This window comes from Labeo rohita, unplaced genomic scaffold (assembly GCF_022985175.1).
Source record: "Labeo rohita strain BAU-BD-2019 unplaced genomic scaffold, IGBB_LRoh.1.0 scaffold_138, whole genome shotgun sequence".
NCBI lineage: Eukaryota > Metazoa > Chordata > Actinopteri > Cypriniformes > Cyprinidae > Labeo > Labeo rohita.
In genome coordinates, this window is record NW_026127538.1 from 62,071 (window position 1) to 80,146 (window position 18,076).

At 37.5% G+C, this 18,076-nt stretch overlaps 1 protein-coding gene across 1 annotated transcript; it reads right to left on the reverse strand.

Annotated features, from left to right (window-relative positions):
* Positions 1-11,216: 11,216 nt before the first annotated feature.
* Positions 11,217-16,476, reverse strand: LOC127158194 (uncharacterized). The gene is made up of 6 exons (XM_051101346.1): positions 16,256-16,476; positions 15,773-15,828; positions 12,955-13,257; positions 12,440-12,691; positions 12,322-12,348; positions 11,217-12,234 (listed from the first exon to the last, which is right to left on the reverse strand). Coding segments are annotated over exons 1-6 (798 nt in total). The 5' UTR covers positions 16,258-16,476; the 3' UTR covers positions 11,217-12,076.
* Between the last annotated feature and the right edge of the window lie 1,600 nt (positions 16,477-18,076).

Consider the following 18,076-nt stretch of genomic DNA (forward strand, 5'->3'; position numbering starts at 1 on the left):
TGACTGAAATACATTACTGAAATAATTTACAAAAAAATCAGCAACATCAAAAACCATCTTTGACATCAGGGGTGCGCAACCCTTTTCCTGGAGATCGACTTTCCAGCAGAGTTTAGTTCCAACCCTAATCAAACACACCTCTCTGTAATTATCAAGTGCTCCTTCAGATCCTAATTAGCTGGTTCAGGTGTGTTTGGTCAGGTTTGGAGCTGAATTCTGCAGGAAAGTCGATCTCCAGGACTAGGGTTGAGCACCCCTGTTTTACATGAATTAGTCCATCAAATTTCTACTTAATGTTTAATGTTGGGAGATTAATTAATTAATTTTGTAAATAAAAATTAATGAATTTTATAAATACAAACTCATGGTGTGTGTAGCTCAAGAATTAAGCATTCTTAATTTCACTTACTCCTCTCCTCTGGCGGTTTCTCTGTATCACAATCTGTAAAAAAAAAAAAAAAAAAGAAGAAGAAGAAAAAAATAAAAATAAAAATGGAGGAGGTGAGCCATACAATTATTATTTCAGTATGATAATAGAATTATATTTTACAATAATTTAAAGGAATAGTTCACCCAGAATGAGAATTCTGTAATTATTCATTTATTTAGCGTTTGAATCAAGCTATGTAAAATACCATGACTGGTTCTCGCAGGTCATATCACTGTGAAAGTGATCTGAAAGCAGCAGCAGAAAGGAAGATTGTCAGTCAGTATTAGCTAATTTGATTTTTTTTAAAGTCATCCTCTTTAATCGTATAGAAAAGCTGCTTAAACACATTCTGCTTCTCCTTTTCTTTCACAGAAGAAAAAAAGTGACTTTATTGGAATGGAATGGGGATAAATGATGAAAAAAAATTCATCATTTCTGAGTGAACAAATTCTTTGAAACATTGTTTACATCAATTATGATCTTACCAGGCTTTACATCCATGTTGTCATAGATTGGCTGATGTGCCTTTGATGTACCGTTATCATAAGGAAATATTCTAAGTTTGACCTGATTGTACTTTTGTAAACAACCTTTCACGACTACAGAACACGGTCCTCTTGTAACTAAACCAAAGACTTCATGTATTTTATTATAAATTTCATCTGATTGATGTTGTACATGAACTTCAACTCTCTTATGTTTACTCAGATCATCTTCAGCTCCATCACAAGACAGAGAACACAGGCAATTGCTGGACCTCTTCTGTAGAGAAGCAGACCCTGGGGATATTAAAAATTCAATATTAATATATATATTCTTTAGAAAAATCCTCACATTGAAAATGTTATATAGTACTCACTTCCAAATCCAAACATCTTCAACACCATGCAAACCACAGTTAGCACCAAGATCAGTCTACCTGATGTGAAATACAAAATTGTCTGATTGTGTGGTTGTTCAGTAATAAATGTCATGGAAAGGAGACTTACAATGTTTTTTGATATACCTGTTTGTGCATGTAAACAATATGCAAAGTTACAAAGCCCAAACTATTTTATATATACACTGCCCGTCAAAAAGAAAAGTCACACACACTCTAATATTTCGTTGGACCGCCTTTAGCTTTCATTACGGCACGCATTCACCATGGCATCATTTCGATAAGCTTCTGCAATGTCTCAACATTTATTCCTGTCCAGAATTAATTTCGCCAACATCTTGTATTGATGATGGGAGAGTCTTCTCCAGCACATCCCAAAAATTCTCAACGGGGTTAAGGTCTGTACTCTGTGGTGGCCAATCCATGTGTGAAAAATTATGTTTGATGCTCCCTGAACCACTCTTTCACAATTTAAGCCCGATGAATCCTGGCATTGTCATCTTGGAATAGTGTCAGTATGCATCAGGGAAGAAAAAATCCTTTGATGGAATAAACTGGTCATTCAGTATATTCAGGTAGTCAGCTGTCCTCATTCTTTGGGCTGAACCTAGACCTGACCAACTGCAGCAACCTCAGATCATAGCACTGCCCCCACAGGCTTGTACCGTAAGGACTAGGCATGATGAGTGCATCACTTTATCCACCTCTCTTCTTACCTTGATATGCCTATCACTCTAGAACAGGGTAAATCTGGACTCATCAGACCACATGACCTTCTTCCATTGCTCCATAGTCCAGTCTTTATGCTCCCTAGCAAATTGAAGCATTTTTTTCCAATTATCCTCACTGATAAGTGGTTTTCTTAAAGGAGTCCTTTTATGCTTTTTTTTTTCAAAGTCTTGATTTTGTTTTGGGGGTGTACTAAAACATGCTCTCAAGCTTGGTGGTTTGAAAAACGCATTATTTTTCACATAATTTACATTATTACAATACATTTCTCCCAGCCTGGCACAAATAGCTTGATTAGTTCCGAGTTTAATGAAGGCCAGCCTTCCGAAAAAAGGAAATGTGTTATGATTGGTTAGCTGTCCCACTGCATTGGGATTGGCGAACAGCTTAGACGGTGTTTCAGTACTGCCATGCCCCTTGCTAGATTAATAGTGAATCTTACATTTTAAAAATGGATATTTTTCTTACAAAAACGCATTGATTCACTACAGGAGACCCCCAGGAGCCGTGTGAGGCACTTTTTATTATGGATGGATGCACTTTATTACACTTTATTAGACTATGATTGCATTCATCTGAAAGAAGGAAGTCAAATACACCTGGGATGCATGGAGTAAATAATACGCTACAGTAGTGTTGAGTCCCATCCTCAGCCTGTGAGATTGCCAATACATGATATTATCGTGCTAATTTATTTCATTATTTTACATACTTAGTTTCATTTGTAACAGTTTTTAGCCTGTTTCTAGTAGTGTACAGCTGCAGTTTTATTCCTGGTTAATAGGGGGCGACCTAAATAGCATTTAAGCATGGATAAATGTAGTAGCTGAAGAAGTGTGGCTACCATGGGGTTGTATGCCAAACTCTTGTAGCAGCATTTGAGCTGATTAATGGCATTTGGGGACATCATTTTTTGTTTCATTCTCAACTGTGAGTATGTGTACTTTGTTTTATTCAGTTATTTATGAAAGAGATATTTTGATAACCATGTGGTAGAAAACAAAGTTGTTTGGTATTTGTTGTTGTTGTTTGTAAGGTAGAATAATAATTAAGGTTTTTCTGTTTGTAGAAGGGGTTTTTTTGTCATGCTTAATGCATATGTCTGTGTGGTGGAGTGAATTTGTGTCTTCATTGTAGATGTGGGAAAGGATTAAAGTCGACCTGTGCAGCTCTCTACCATAGAAATGCTTTAAGGACTGCTTTTGACGTTCCACAATACGGATCATCATTTGTCATCAAGGACTGCGCTTATGTCAGTCATTGCTGCTTTTGGACTTCTTCAGTGACTGAAGACATAATTGCAGATAAGACTGTTCTCTTTTGACTTTTGCATATATAATTGCTTTCACACACAATGACTTGATTCATAGTTTGATCGAGTTGAGATAGACTTGGATCTTAGATGAAGAAGTGGTGTTTGGTTGATGTTATCACTGTTACGTTTGATGCAAAATGTGTACGTCCTCTCTACTATCGACATTAGAGAAAAAATTACAAGTTTAAAAGAAGAGTTTTGTGGCTGCCATCATGTATTAAGTAGATCATTGTTGATGTTGGAAACCCACCCAAAATCAGATACATAACTTATATTGGTTTAATTCATAATCTGTGTGGTTATACATTGCCCAAAACCAGCTCCAGCATAAGGCTAAAAGCATCCCCTGTACTGCACACATTTGTGGCGCATTACAGCTCTGAAGCGCCCACTCTAGTCAATGCTTGTGATTATACTCGCAGCGCTGCAGCTCGTTGAAGGGGTTCTCCTCGCTGCATCACTAAAGTTAGGCTAATCCTCTACCTCGTCTCTACACTCCCCCCCAACAATTAGAATTTCTGTGGGTGAGATTTATTTGAATGATATTCTAATGGACCGTGTTGTGACATGCTGCATTCACAACATATCGTGATTACCGTAATTTCGAGATGACAGCATGTGACGTTCTAATTACGAGTTCTACGAGGACGTGAACGCTTTTTACAAGTTGGAATCTTGTAATTACGGGAATTCCGATATGGCGTGAATGCACCTACATCATTGCATGCAGAAAACAAATGCTGTAGACCAAAAAAGCCATTCATTGTAGTTCTTGGAAAGAGATTTTTTTAAAAACAAAATATCTCTTTTTGGAGTGAACTTTGAGATTTGTAACTTTGTAAATCTTTTAATGCCCAAAGATACACACCACACACTCACTAAAATTCAAAAAGTGAAAAAACATAATAGCACCCCTTTAAGGCTACAGAACTGTTTAATCCCAATCCCTTGAGTTCCCTTCGGATTGTGCGTGTGGAAATGCTCTTACTTTCACTATTAAACAGCCGTGAGTTCTACTGTTTTTTACTGGGTTTTTTTTATGGATTTGATCTTACCAAAAGTTTAAGTGATCACCAATCACAATCATTCAAGATTTTTCGAAGATGATGGTTCCCCACTACCCTTCCAGTTTTTAATAATGTGTTGCACAGTTCTGCTGACTGAATGCTGGCTCACTGGCTAGCTCTTAACCTTCAGCAATTTGACTAGTAATTTGACATTTTGTTGATAAACAGAAATGAATGTATTGCATATAGGCCTAATAACAAAACATACAACCTGACTGTGGATTATACATAATAAAAAGGACTTACATATTTTACAAGCTTCTGTAAATATTCGCATGTCTGCCGTGTAGCACCTGTGAATAAACAGAACCTAAGCAGAGACGTTTTCAGGAAGAGCATTCTCTTCCTGATTGTTCTTCTTTGTTTCTGTTTGTGTCTTCTTATCAAACTTCAGGTGGATTTACTGCCACCATGTAAACTGGAGAGTGAAGTACTTGAATGGATGAGGAAAAAAACACCCAATAATCCAATAATATTGCTAATAATTTATCCATGCATACATGAACTCTTCCATCTAAACCTGTTTATTTGAGATGTTTTATTATTGATCTTTCTACTTTTGTTTGTCTTTGTACCTTGTAGTAAACTAAAGGTAGTCACACAGCTCTTCAGTTTGTTTAGATTGTGTAATGACATGATCAAAATACATCTTCCTATTGCAGACTTTCCCAGTGTCAATAAAGAATAATGTAATCCACAGTGTCTCACAGACAAGTAATAAAAGTATCTTACTACTTTCAGTCTACATTCGTGCCATACATATTACATTGCAAAAATCTTTACATCTGGCCAAATAGTTTTAACATTTATACCTGACTCGGCGCTGACAAAGAAGGAAACGTACAAATCTTACTGTTTTGCAAAAGATTAACCAGCTTAACCTGATGAAAATACAGACAAGCTGTTGTGATGTAATCACAAAGAGTTTAATACAGTGCTAAAATACTTTGAGTGATAAAATAATACATAACTGACCACAACCGACTCCAAACTTTCACTTCAATTTATTCAGTCATTCAACACTGAATGTAAATTTGCATTTGTGCCACCAAACCTCTTCACAAAAACTGGATTAATATTTAAAGACATGACAACATACATGGTGAACATTTTGCATGAGTCTTATGTTCAGGTGTCAAAACTTTGTAAACCACAGCATGTTTAGCAAGATTTGAGATAAAGCAAACTGAATGTAACACAGGTTAGCTCAAGCCCCAAACATGGTGCTTCCTACTGAGGAGTCGAATGATGGATCATTATTGTCCCTCACTGGCTATTCACTCAAAACACATTGAGCTAGAAAATATTGAACAAATAATTTTGTAAATTATTTTAATTATTTGAATTTTGTAATTAACTTAAACACTCTGACATTTAAATTTAAAGAAAATGGTTTCCTGTTTCTCTGTGATTGTGAAGAAGCTGACTAGTTTTGAAGTAAAATCTGATTTCAGATAAGCTGTTAGAGCCAAATATTTCACGTGACTTATCTGAAGCCACAACACAGAAGAAATGTCACTTCTAAATTCTGCTTTACAGATTTTAAAACATGTCAATGTTTAAATCTTATCATTAGATCTAAATGCAGAAAGACTAAAACACAAATTCTTTTCACATCCTTTTGTTGGAAACTCAGAATGCGAAGACCAGGAGACTCTTGGGTATCTTCAGCAGAGTTCTTTATTGAGAACGCACTGTGTGGCGCTGCAGTCATCAAAAGTCTTACTAAGGCAGTGATACATTGTAGTTTATATACATTTAGGGGGCAGTGCTTAGATCTGGAGATAAAGCACGTGGGTGACAACCCCAAACAAGCATGCAAATGGTGTATTCAGGTATAGCAGCCTGCACCGTTTACACCAGTCCTAATCCAATTATCATAACTACTCGAAGACTGGGGCAGAAGTACCAAGAGCCATTACAAACAAAAGGTGAACATCTCAGTAATCTGGCTCATTTGACTTACAATAAGAGAACAGGAACTGGCAGGAACCTCTTGCTACAAACTTTGCTTGAGAGAATCATTTGTCTGATAACATCATATTTACCTTAAATGCTAAATACAATGTACTGCACCTTAGTTTTTTTTTATGTGATGCTATGTCAAGTCAAGTCAAGTCACCTTTATTTATATACCGCCTTTAACAATACAGAATTGTGACAAGGCGGCTGTACAGTATTAAATAGGAAACAGTACATCAACAATGCCAAAGGCAACAGTAAACACTCACTTTTTAGGTAAAGGTAGTTAATCAAAAACAATAAAATAAAATGCAATATTGCGTTAAGAGAAAGTGTCCCCAACTAAGCAAGCCAGAGGCGACAGCGGCAAGGAACCAAAACTCCATCTGTGACAAATGGAGAAAAAAACCTTGGGAGAAACCAGGCTCAGTCGGGGGGGCCAGTTCTCCTCTGGCCAAGGTTCCTGTGGTCTTGTGCCGACAGCCATCTAGGTGATGTGGTCTTCACTGTGGATCCGTCTCTGGGGCTCATCTAGTTGATGTGGACTCCACTGACATTCAGGGCTGTAGAGGTCGTCTCTAGGTGCCGATCCACCGTCTGGGCTTGGTTCGGACTGGATCCAGAGGACTGCAGTGACCATCTGATCTGGATACGGACTGGATCTGGTGGTTAATGTGACCTCGGAATAAGAGAGAAACAGACTAATATTAGCGTAGATGCCATTCTTCTGACGATGCACTGAGTACATCAGGTGTTATGGGAAGTGTTCCCGGTTCCGGTTGACCTAATTAGTGCAGCCTAATAATCCTTTAATGGATTTGAATTATAAGAATATGTTGATTTGTTATGTGTAAGCAAGGTTAAAGAGATGGGTCTTTAATCTAGATTTAAACTGACAGAGTGTGTCAGCGTCCCGAACAGTGTTCGGTAGATTGTTCCAGAGTTTGGGCGCTAGATAAGAAAATGATCTCCCGCCCGCGGTTGATTGCGATATTCTCGGTATTATTAAATTGCCAGAGTTTTGAGAACACAGCGGACGTGAGGGACTATAATGCGATAAGAGCTCACTCAGGTACTGAGGAGCTAAACCATTCAGGGCTTTGTAAGTAATTAGCAAGATTTTAAAATCTATACAATGTTTAATGGGGAGCCAGTGCAGTGTTGACAGAACCGGGCCAATATGATCATACTTTTTGGTTCTCGTAAAAGCTGCTGCATTTTGGACCAGCTGGAGTTTGTTTATTAAGCGAGCAGAACAACAGCCCAGTGAAGCATTACAATAATCTAACCGTGAGGTCATGAACACATGAATTAATGTTTCAGCTTTTGACATTGAGAGCATAGGTCGTTGTTTAGATATATTTTTGAGATGGAAAAATGCAGTTTTGCAAATAATAGAGATGTGGTTTTCAAAGGAAAGATTACCATCAAATAGCACACCTAGGTTTCTAACTGATGACGAAGAATTGACAGAACAGCCATCAAGTATTAGACAGTGTTGTAGGTTATTACACGCTGAGGTTTTAGGCCCAATAATTAACACCTCTGTTTTTTCAGAATTTAGCAGTAAGAAATTACTTGTCATCCAATTTTTTTTGTGTCAGAACATAAGATCAGCATATATTAAACGGATTCTTAAATTTGTAATCCCACACTTTCAAGAGACTTATACCAAGACTTGCATCCCTCCTATAGATTTATTGCATTAAAAGTTTAAATTTTAATAGCCTGCTGGATGTAATCTACATTAGACACTTGGCTTACAATGCAGTAAGCCAACAATGCAGTACTCCTCTGTCTCCTTGTGGCCACCTGCATCTCAATCATACATCACAACTTAGACACTCTCATTACTTACTGTCACATGACACATACATATAGGGCCTTGGGGGTGGGCACACTGAATGGCATCCAGGGGGCGGTCTGTTCATTCAGCCTTCTCTCTGGTGCTGGTGCCCACTTCTCAATTTTAAGTTACACATAGACATTGAGGGCTCTTGGGGAGGTGCCGATTTGACACGAGCTGGCGGAGGGTGGTTAGTGTCTTGCCCCTCCCCTGTTTTAAAGCACTTTAGAACAACACACACCAACACTACATTTGAGCGGGTGAGGTGAGGCATGGGGTCTTCTTTTTATTATTTTTTTTTCTTTCTCACACCCCTGTTCTCTGTTCTTTGTCCGGGGCTGGGGGCTGTGAGGACGAGCTGGCCATCCGGTCGGGGTCTGGGCTGGTGGTCTTCTCTGCTGCTGCGGGGTACCGGGGTGGTCTTCCTGTCTCCACGCCAGAGTGAAGAGGGTTCAGCTCCGGGGTCTGGCGCTGATTGCCCCTCTGGGGGTAGTGGTGCCTGGATCCAGGAGTATAGAGTACAAATGGGGAGTGTGATTGTGGGTACTGTGTCCATTTTTGTATGTCTACATGTGGGGCGAGTGCGTGAATATTTGTTTGCGTGCATGAGGGTGGGAACGTGTGCTTGTATATATGTGTGCCTGTTTGTCTATGTCCATGTGTCAGGTCAGGCCTTAGACTCCGCCTCACTCATCATCTCAGGCCCCCCACCACGCCCTGCCGGTGGAGGATGCCCCCGGCCGCCGGTGCGTTGGTGGTTTCTCGCTCCGGGCGGGATGCTCGGGTGAGCGCTGGCCCGATCTCGGCGGTTGCTTGGCGGGGCCTGGCCCCCTGGCTTTGCTGGGCCCCGGCTAGGGGGTGGGGGGCCCTTGGATCGCCGGGCCCAGGGCCGGTCTGCTCTGGTGTGGCCGGCTGCCGGCGGAACCTGCGGGCTTGCCGCCACGCCCCCCTGGGACGTCTGCATTGTGGCTGCCGGATGATCCCCCTCCGGGCCCTCCTCTGCCCTTTTCTGGGTGGGGGCCGCGGTTGTCCCTGCGGTGGTTCTCCTGGGACTCTCGTGCTCGGGGGGGCATCCGGATGTTTGGGCCCGGGTCTCCTCCATGTCTGCTTCATACCTTGCGGGGCGGGGCTGTGGTTCCCCACACACACTATTAAACATTTACATGGAAGAACCTTATGAACACAAACGCGCTCACACACACAGGTGTGCACACAGGTGTACACACAAGCATTCACATTGGTGTAAAAACAGGTGCTCACAGACACACACTGTCTTGATCTGCTGTTGCTTCAAAACATGTTTTGTAATATTAGTTATGTGTGCTGCACAATAACATTTAACATGTAGTATTTACTGTGATTTATATAGATGTTGGTTGTTGCTGCAGTTACTCTGCTGTTGTGTTTTCTCCTTTTGTCAGCAGGTATGGAAGCAGATTATCTTTTTTTTGATCTTTCTCTCTTTCTCTATCCTCCTTCTCCTTTTTTTTTTTTTTTTTTTTTTTTTTTTTTTTTTTTCTTCTCTCTCTCTCTCTCTCTCTCTTTTCCCCCTCTTCTGTTGACTTTCTCCCCAATTTTTATTTTATTTTATTTTATTTTTTTTCCCCGTTTTCTCTATCCCCCCGGTCTTGTCTGTAATAGTATGGTTAAATAAAAAGGTACATAAAATTAAATTAATTAAATACATAAAAAAAAAAAAAAAAAAAAAAAAAAAAAAAATGGCCGTGAATGATGATAACATAGCTACACATACACACTGTCATGTGTTATCTGTGTTACTGACAGGCCGGGAAAAAAAAAAAAAAAAAAAAAAAAAAAACAATGCAGTAATTTGAGAATCTGATCATAATTATTCCATGTTTTATACAAGTTAAGCTCTATGGACAGCTTCTGGCACATGCTTTTGATTAAAGGAGAAGTCCACTTTCAGAACAACAATTTACAAATAATGTACTTACCCCCTTGTCATCCAAGATGTTCATGTCTTTCTTTCTTCAGTCATAAAGAAATTATGTTTTTTGAGGAAAACCTTTCAGGATTTTTCTCCATATAATGGACTGATATGGTGCCCCAATTTTGAACTTCCAAAATGTAGTTTAAATGCGGCTTCACACGATCCCAAATGTGGTTGTAAATGATCCCAGCTGAGAAAGAAGGGTCTTACCTAGCGAAACGATCGGTTATTTTAATTTTACAAAATACAGTTTAAATACTTTTCTTAAATACTTGTCTTGCCTTGCAGTCCTTGAACTGTGTATTCTTGCTCAAGACAGTTAGGGTATCTCAAAAAACTCCAATCGTATTTTCTCCTTCAACATCAAAATCATCCCACATCACTGCAGAAGTTCTGACCCAGTCTTTGCAAAGTGAACATGCAAAGAAGACCAAACACCCTGAAAAAAGGTAAAATAGTGATATAGGACAATTTTGAAGTTGAGGAAGAACATAAGATTGGGAGTTTTTTGACATACCCTAACTGTCATGAACCGGAACAAAAGCAGTCCAGGCATAGTAAGACAAGACTAGTATTTCGCATTAAAAAGTATATAAATTATATTATTTTTATTAAAATAACTGATCGTTACGCTAGATAAGACCCTTCTTTCTCGGCTGGGATAGTTTACAATTGCATTTGGGATTGTTTAAAGCCATATTTAAACTACATTTTGGAATTCAAAATTGGGGCACCATAGCAGTCCATTATATGGAGAAAAATCCTGAAATGTTTTCCTCAAAAAACATAATTTCTTTACAAAAAACATTTATTTCTTTAGAAAGAAAGACATGAACATCTTGGATGACAAGGGGGTGAGTAAATTATTTGTAAATTGTTGTTCTGGAAGTGGACTTCTCCTTCAATAATATTTACCATATACATAAAAAGTTCTTTACAAAAGCTTGCAAATGTCAATGGTTTTCCCATTTACATGTCATAATGTAAGTAAAAGACTAACATAAATTTACTCAGACTTAAGTGCTTCCTCAAATTAAGCTGCAAAAACAATCACTGACATCATAAGCCAGGATATATTAACACATGACAACCCAGATTTGCATATATTTAATGATCAGAAACTTTACATTTACAGCGAGGTAATATAGAAGACTAATGTCCATAATAATTTTACTCTCAACAGTTTGAGCAGTACATTTCAGCACAGATTGTGTTCTGTTTTCTGAATTCAGCTTTACAAAGAGGATCTTAGTTTGTAAGTAAAGATGTAACAGAGTGGTTGCTAAGCATCCATAAAACGATACAAAGATACACAAATAAATAAAGACAAAACATACAATTACTCAAATCAAATCACAGAAGTTTCGGTCTTATGGTTTCCCTTAATCTGAATAATGAAAAAATAAATAATTAAATAATTTAAAGTAGAAGCATATCAAATACACGTTTGTAAGCATATTTTACACATGCTCTTTCACTTTTTCTTATGTTTATAGGAACTATATTTCGACCAGCAGAATCTTGATGAAGCACAGTCTCATCAGTTTCATCAAATTATGCTAAAAAGAGTTGAACCTTACATGATGTGTTTTATAGTCATGTCTAAAATGCACATATACAAACTTTACTAAGAAGAAACAGGGTGTATGGTACTTAACCTTGGAGTATGACGTAAAAAAATGCACAATGAATCAAACGTAAATACAACAAAATGTCAGGAAACAAAAAATAGAGACAGTCTTTACAGGTTAAGTTTGTTATAGCAGCATCTCTGGGAAATTAAGTTAAACTGAATGAACTGCATATATATCTATAGGCTAGTCTACAGGAGTTAAAAAAAAAAATGTGTTTTGTGTAAATAAACTATAATAATCTTGAAATTAATTACATTGCTTAATTTAGATACCCAAATGCTGCAGATATTGGTTCAAAAAATCTAGCAGCCAAATACATAATAGGAAATAATAGGATCACCAAAATCCCCCAAATCACAAAAAATACAGTTAGTTTCATTGACAAACTCCAAAGTCCTGGATCAGGGAGACGGGGAGCTGAGGAGAGAGCATAAATCACAATTAAAAATTTTAAACTCACTTAAAGCTCTCAATGCCTCTCACTGTACTGTTCTTCTGTGTTACCTTTGTGTTTTCTGTCTGAGCCAGATGCTGTAGAAGATAATAAAAGATCAGTCACACAGTATAACTTCAGTTTGAATGAGAAGGTATTTTTCCCACATATCCCTTGAGTTTTCCTCACCTTTGACAGTCAGTGTGATCAAGAGTTCTCCTTCAGAGTCCAGAACTATATATGTTCCTGCGTCACTAGCTGCAAACTTGGTAATGATCAAATTCCCATCTCTGTTGGTCAGTCGATCGCTCCAGACAGCATTGCTTCTGCTCCAGACTGCCATCCACCCTGTGCTTCTTTCGGTCTGATGCTCCACTTTATCAGCATTTGGCAAAAGTATATCCAACTTCAGCTGCTTGCCTATTTCTACAGAAATCTCATCTGAGGAGAAACAGAAAAACACTGTATCCTCAATCATTATTATATTGGTGTCAATCAGTCAAATCTATTAGCACATATTTAGGATTGGGGACCAAATGTAATCATTTTTTTAAAAACCAGCTATTGAAATGCCTGTTGGTGACCACTCATCTAAATATTAAGCTTGTCTTATTCAGAGTCTCTGCTGGTTACATGAAATGCACACAGTTAATAAAGGAAAACCAGAAAACACATGTTTTTGGTTTGATAAGTTTTGATTTTACCATGAATATGAAGTTGGTAGGTCCTGGTTTGTCGCTCCAGCTCTGCTTGTTCATTATGGTAATAGACATGCAAAATATACGTCCCAGCATCACTGAAGCTCAGATCCTTGATGAAGATGTCACAGTTTCCCAGTTTTAATACTCGTTCACTACATTCTTCAGTCTGACAAACAGGGATGTTTTCTGACAGACTGTTTAAACTAATATCAGAAATCTCACAGGCCTTAAATTCACATGGCAGTGTGATGCTGCCTCCCCTTTGTCCTCTCACAGATATTGGGGGGTTTCCTGCAGGGAAGATTTCTGCAAATACAGATTCGTTCAAAACAAAGAATTAATACCGAAAAATTTGTTTTGTAAGAGCCATTATATGGTGTGTTTGTTGTAATTCTTTTTTTATTTTATTTATTTATTTATTTTTTTTTTTTGCCACTGTTTGAAGTCTGGGCCTTAATGATTATATAGGTAGCCAGAGAGTAAAGTCAGTTGTATAATGAAGGAAAGCACATTTTTGCTTTGACCGAGTCAGGAGGTGAATATATACATGGAGGCATCCGATGGGATTTTATTTGTTCAGCGGAACCCTTAGCTGAAAATTACCTTTATAGGCTGTGTGATGAATAAACCTGACAAAGCAGTATGGATGGAGACTTTTCTTGTTTGAATCTCATGCATCAGAAACAACCCTACAAGACCTCTAAGTGACAAAATAGCTATTTATGTCATTATGTTCTCTGTAATCAAGATAATAGACTATTCTAGTAGAGTTATTTTGGTCAGCTTGCCAAAAAGCATGAGAATGTACAGGTCCATCTCAATAAATTGGAATGTCATGGAAAAGTTCATTTTTTTCAGTAATGCAACTCACACTGTGAAACTCGTGTATTAAATAAATTCAGTGCACACAGACTGAAGTAGTTTAAGTCTTTGGTTCTTTTATTGTAATGATTTTGGCTCATATTTAACAAAAGACCAATAATAATAAAAAATAATTTTTTGGCCTTCTAGAAAGTATGTTAATTTACTGTACTCAATACTTGGTAAGAGGCTCATTTTGCTTTAATTACTGCCTGAGTTCGGCGTGGTTTTCAAAAAACACAGTGGACCAACACCAGCAGATGTCATTGCACCCCAAATTATCACAGACTGTGGAAACTTAACACTGGACTTCAAGCAACTTGGGCTATGAGCTTCTCTGCCCTTCCTCCAGACTCTAGGACCTTGGTTTCCAAATGAAATACAAAACTTGCTCTCATCTGAAAAGAGCAACTGGGCAACAGTCCATTTCTTCTTCTCCTTAGCCCAGGTAAGACGCCTCTGACGTCATCTGTGGTTCAGGAGTGGCTTAACAAGAGGAATATGACAACTGTAGCCAAATTCCTTGACACGTCTGTGTGTGGTGGCTCTTGATGTCTTGACCCCACCCTCAGTTCATTCCTTGTGAAGTTCACCCAAATTCTTGAATCGATTTTGCTTGAGAAGCCTCACAAGGCTGTGGTTCTCTCATCTGGTTGTGCATCTTTTTTTTTTCACACTTTTTCCTATTACTCAACATTCTGTTAACATGCTTGGATACAGCACTCTGTGAACAGCTTCTTTGGCAATGAATGTTTGTGTCTTACCCTCCTTGTGAAGGGGGTCAATGATTGTCTTCTGGACAACTGTCAGATCAGCAGTCTTCCCCATGATGGTGTAGCCTAGTGAACCAAACTGAGAGACCATTTTGAAGGCTCAGGAAACCTTTGCAGGTGTTTTGAGTTGATTAGCTGATTGGCATATCACTATAATCAAATTTGTTGAGATAGTGAATTGGTGGGTTTTTGTTAAATGTGAGCCAAAATCATCATAAGAACCAAAGACTTAAACTACTTCAGTCTGTGTGCATTAAATTTATTTAATACATGAGTTTCACAGTTTGAGTTGAATTACTGAAATTAACTTTTCCATGACATTCTAATTTATTGAGATGCATCTGTATGTTTAAATCCCCACTGATTATTCTTTCTTTCTGGAGAGTTCAGAACTTTTCATCTTATAAGACAATTTTGAACTGCATAGATAGGTCAGTGATGTCATGAGTGTGTGAGTGATGATGTGCTGAGAAAGGAATCCCAGTAGCAACTCCTGACCATAAATTTAGATGGTGAAGATTCCAGGTTGTGTTTCATATTTTTATGTTCAAATGGCTGTACACATGCAGAACACCTTGGTTATTTAGGGGCATTTTCACCCTTGGCTCGTTGGGAGCATTTGTTTCAGGCCATATTCCATTTTCTCCCTTAGGTTTGATTTGTTTAGTTATATGTGGACATGGCAATCACACTAAGATCTGCACTAAAATAACTGGTCCGAGATTGCCCGAATGAGGTGGCAAACGGAATCTGGAGCAGTATGTTTATGGTAAGAACACATTCGGTTCAAAATTCGGAATCAAAATTCATAAAGGAAAATGTGTTATATAAAATACAGCACTGGCTGAAACAGCATCTTGTGTTTGTGCGTGTTCTGCGTTTGCAAATCAGTCTGAATAAACATTAATGGGAACATTATTTTTTTAAAAAGTATGTAAACAACTCACACACTATGTGTATACATATAACCACTTTGTTACATTAAAATAAGACCTAACATTTGTTTTTACTGAGTAATCAGCTTGGTAAAAGTAAATCCCTGTGTCTGCGACCAAATTATGAATAGAATTCTATGTTGGATGAATACTTTGCTGGGGTGAAGTGGTGTGACATAAACAATTAACTAGATTTAATAACTCTACCTGACACTGGCAAAAAGCTTGTTTATTAATAAAAATTATACTGACCACTATGATAGACAAAACAAAATAGCAGCAGCAGCAGAAGACTGAAGTAATTGAACCTGATGAGAATACAGAAGAGTTGTTATGTGACAGATACAGACACACAACACAAAGATATTACAGTCTAAAATGCTTTCCTAAGTGGTAAAATGTTACTAAAAATTCACTTCCATTTATTCTGAATAGAACATAATAAACAAACGATTATCTGAATCTTTAGTTTAATAAATGATTCCAGTCTAATCCTCAAGACTCAAAATGATCCGTCAAACCCAAATGGACACAAAGGTTTATGGAATTCCTTTCTCATGACCAACAGTCATTATCAACATAACCATAATAAGTGACATTCAGCACAAATATGTTGACAAATTTCCTCATCAGCAGGTTTAGTTTTACAAAAACAGAAACACAACTATTTTTATAATAACACAAAAGCACACACACACACACACACAGCTTTAAATTTAAAAACATGGAACTTACATTGTAACAAAGCCGCACAAGTCTTTTGATGTGGCTGTCAGAATGTCGTAAATCTCTGTAAGTTTAGGGAGTGGTGACAGGTAAACGCAAATGCACCTCACAGGTGAGCGCTTCCTCTGCTTTGTGTGATTGCTCGCATGCTCAATGACTGCTGCTATCTTCTGGAGAGTCAGATAGTTTACATTTTGAGTGAGTCTTATGTTCCGGTGTCAAAACCGGTGTAAAATATTGCATGTTCAGCAAGAGTAATAAAACAAAACTGAAAGTAACACAGGTGAACATGGAATATTTGGTGCCTCCTACTGTGTGTGAGGTGTGTGATGGATCATTGTTTTAGTGGCTATTCTTTAAAATACATTGATTTTTTTTTTATTATTTGTTGAATCATCTTTATATGAATTTAATAATTAACTCTAACACTCTGAATTTAATTTTAAGAAATGCCTGTTTCCTGTTTTTCTATGATCATGATGAAGCAGACAGTAAAATCTGATCTCAGATAAGCTGTTAGAGCTAAATATTTTGCGTGACTTATCTCAAGCCACAACACAGAAGAAATGTCACTTCTGAATTCCAAGTTTAAAACATGTGAATGTTTAAATCGTATCAGTAGATCACAATGCAGAAACTCTAAAACAAATTCTTTCCACATTCTTTCAAGAGCGTAGAGCCAGTTCAAGCATTGCATCCCTCCTATACTTTTACTGCATTAAAAATCCTCATGATTTCAACATGTAGTTTTATATAGCCTGCTAGATGTAGTCTGTGTTAGCTTAGACACTTGGTTTACAATGTAGTGATTTGAGAATCTATAATCATAAATATTCCATATTTAATACATTTAAGTTCTATGAACAGCTTCTGGCACATGCTTTTGATTAATTAATTATATTTACCATATACATAAAAGTTCTGTACAAAAGCTTGCAAATGTGAATGGTGTCTGGTTTATGTGTCTGTCTCTAATACAAAAAAGGCATTTGCTAAAATTAAGCTGCAAAAACAATCACTGACATCATTTAGCCCAGATACATTAACACATGACAACCCAGATTTGCATATATTTAATGATCAAAAACTTCACATTTACAGCGAGGTAATATAGAAGACTAATGTCCCTAATAATTTCAGTCTCAACAGATCTCAACAGTTTGAGCAGCACATTTCAGCACAGATTGTGGTCTGAATCTTTGATTCAGCTCTTTAGTTTGTAAGTAAATGCAGTATAGATCATTACTTTAGTTTGTACCACATAAAAAATAAATAAATAATTCAATAATTTAAAGTAACAGCACATGCAGTCATATGTGTTGTAAAACATGTTGACAGAATTCTCTGCAGATCTTTTGGCTCTGAAAGCAAATTTTAACTAACCAGTGATGTCACTAGATGTTCTGTTTATTGCACTGGGACCTCTTCGAATCATGTTCCGCTTTCAGAAATAGACACTTCTTGATGACAGGAAACGAAAACAGTTAAAAAACCAAAAGATCCAAAAACACACACATAGAGGCAGAATAACAGTCGAAGTCCAACACCAAACAGCTGGAAGGGAAAGATGGAAAGATAATACAATAAACAATATATATATATATTCTTTTTCACTTTTAAACTCGTGGCTCAACATTTTTGTAAGGCTGTAATTTCCTCGTTTTATTTTGTTTTACTTACCATTGGGTTTGTCAGTATCCATGTAGTTCAATTTTCCCTTTGATTCTGTTCCTGATACTGTAGAAGATATTGAAAGGTCAGTCACAGAGTTCAGCATTCATTTGCAAATCATGATGAGTAAACTTCAGCTGTCCACTTTAAAAATAACAT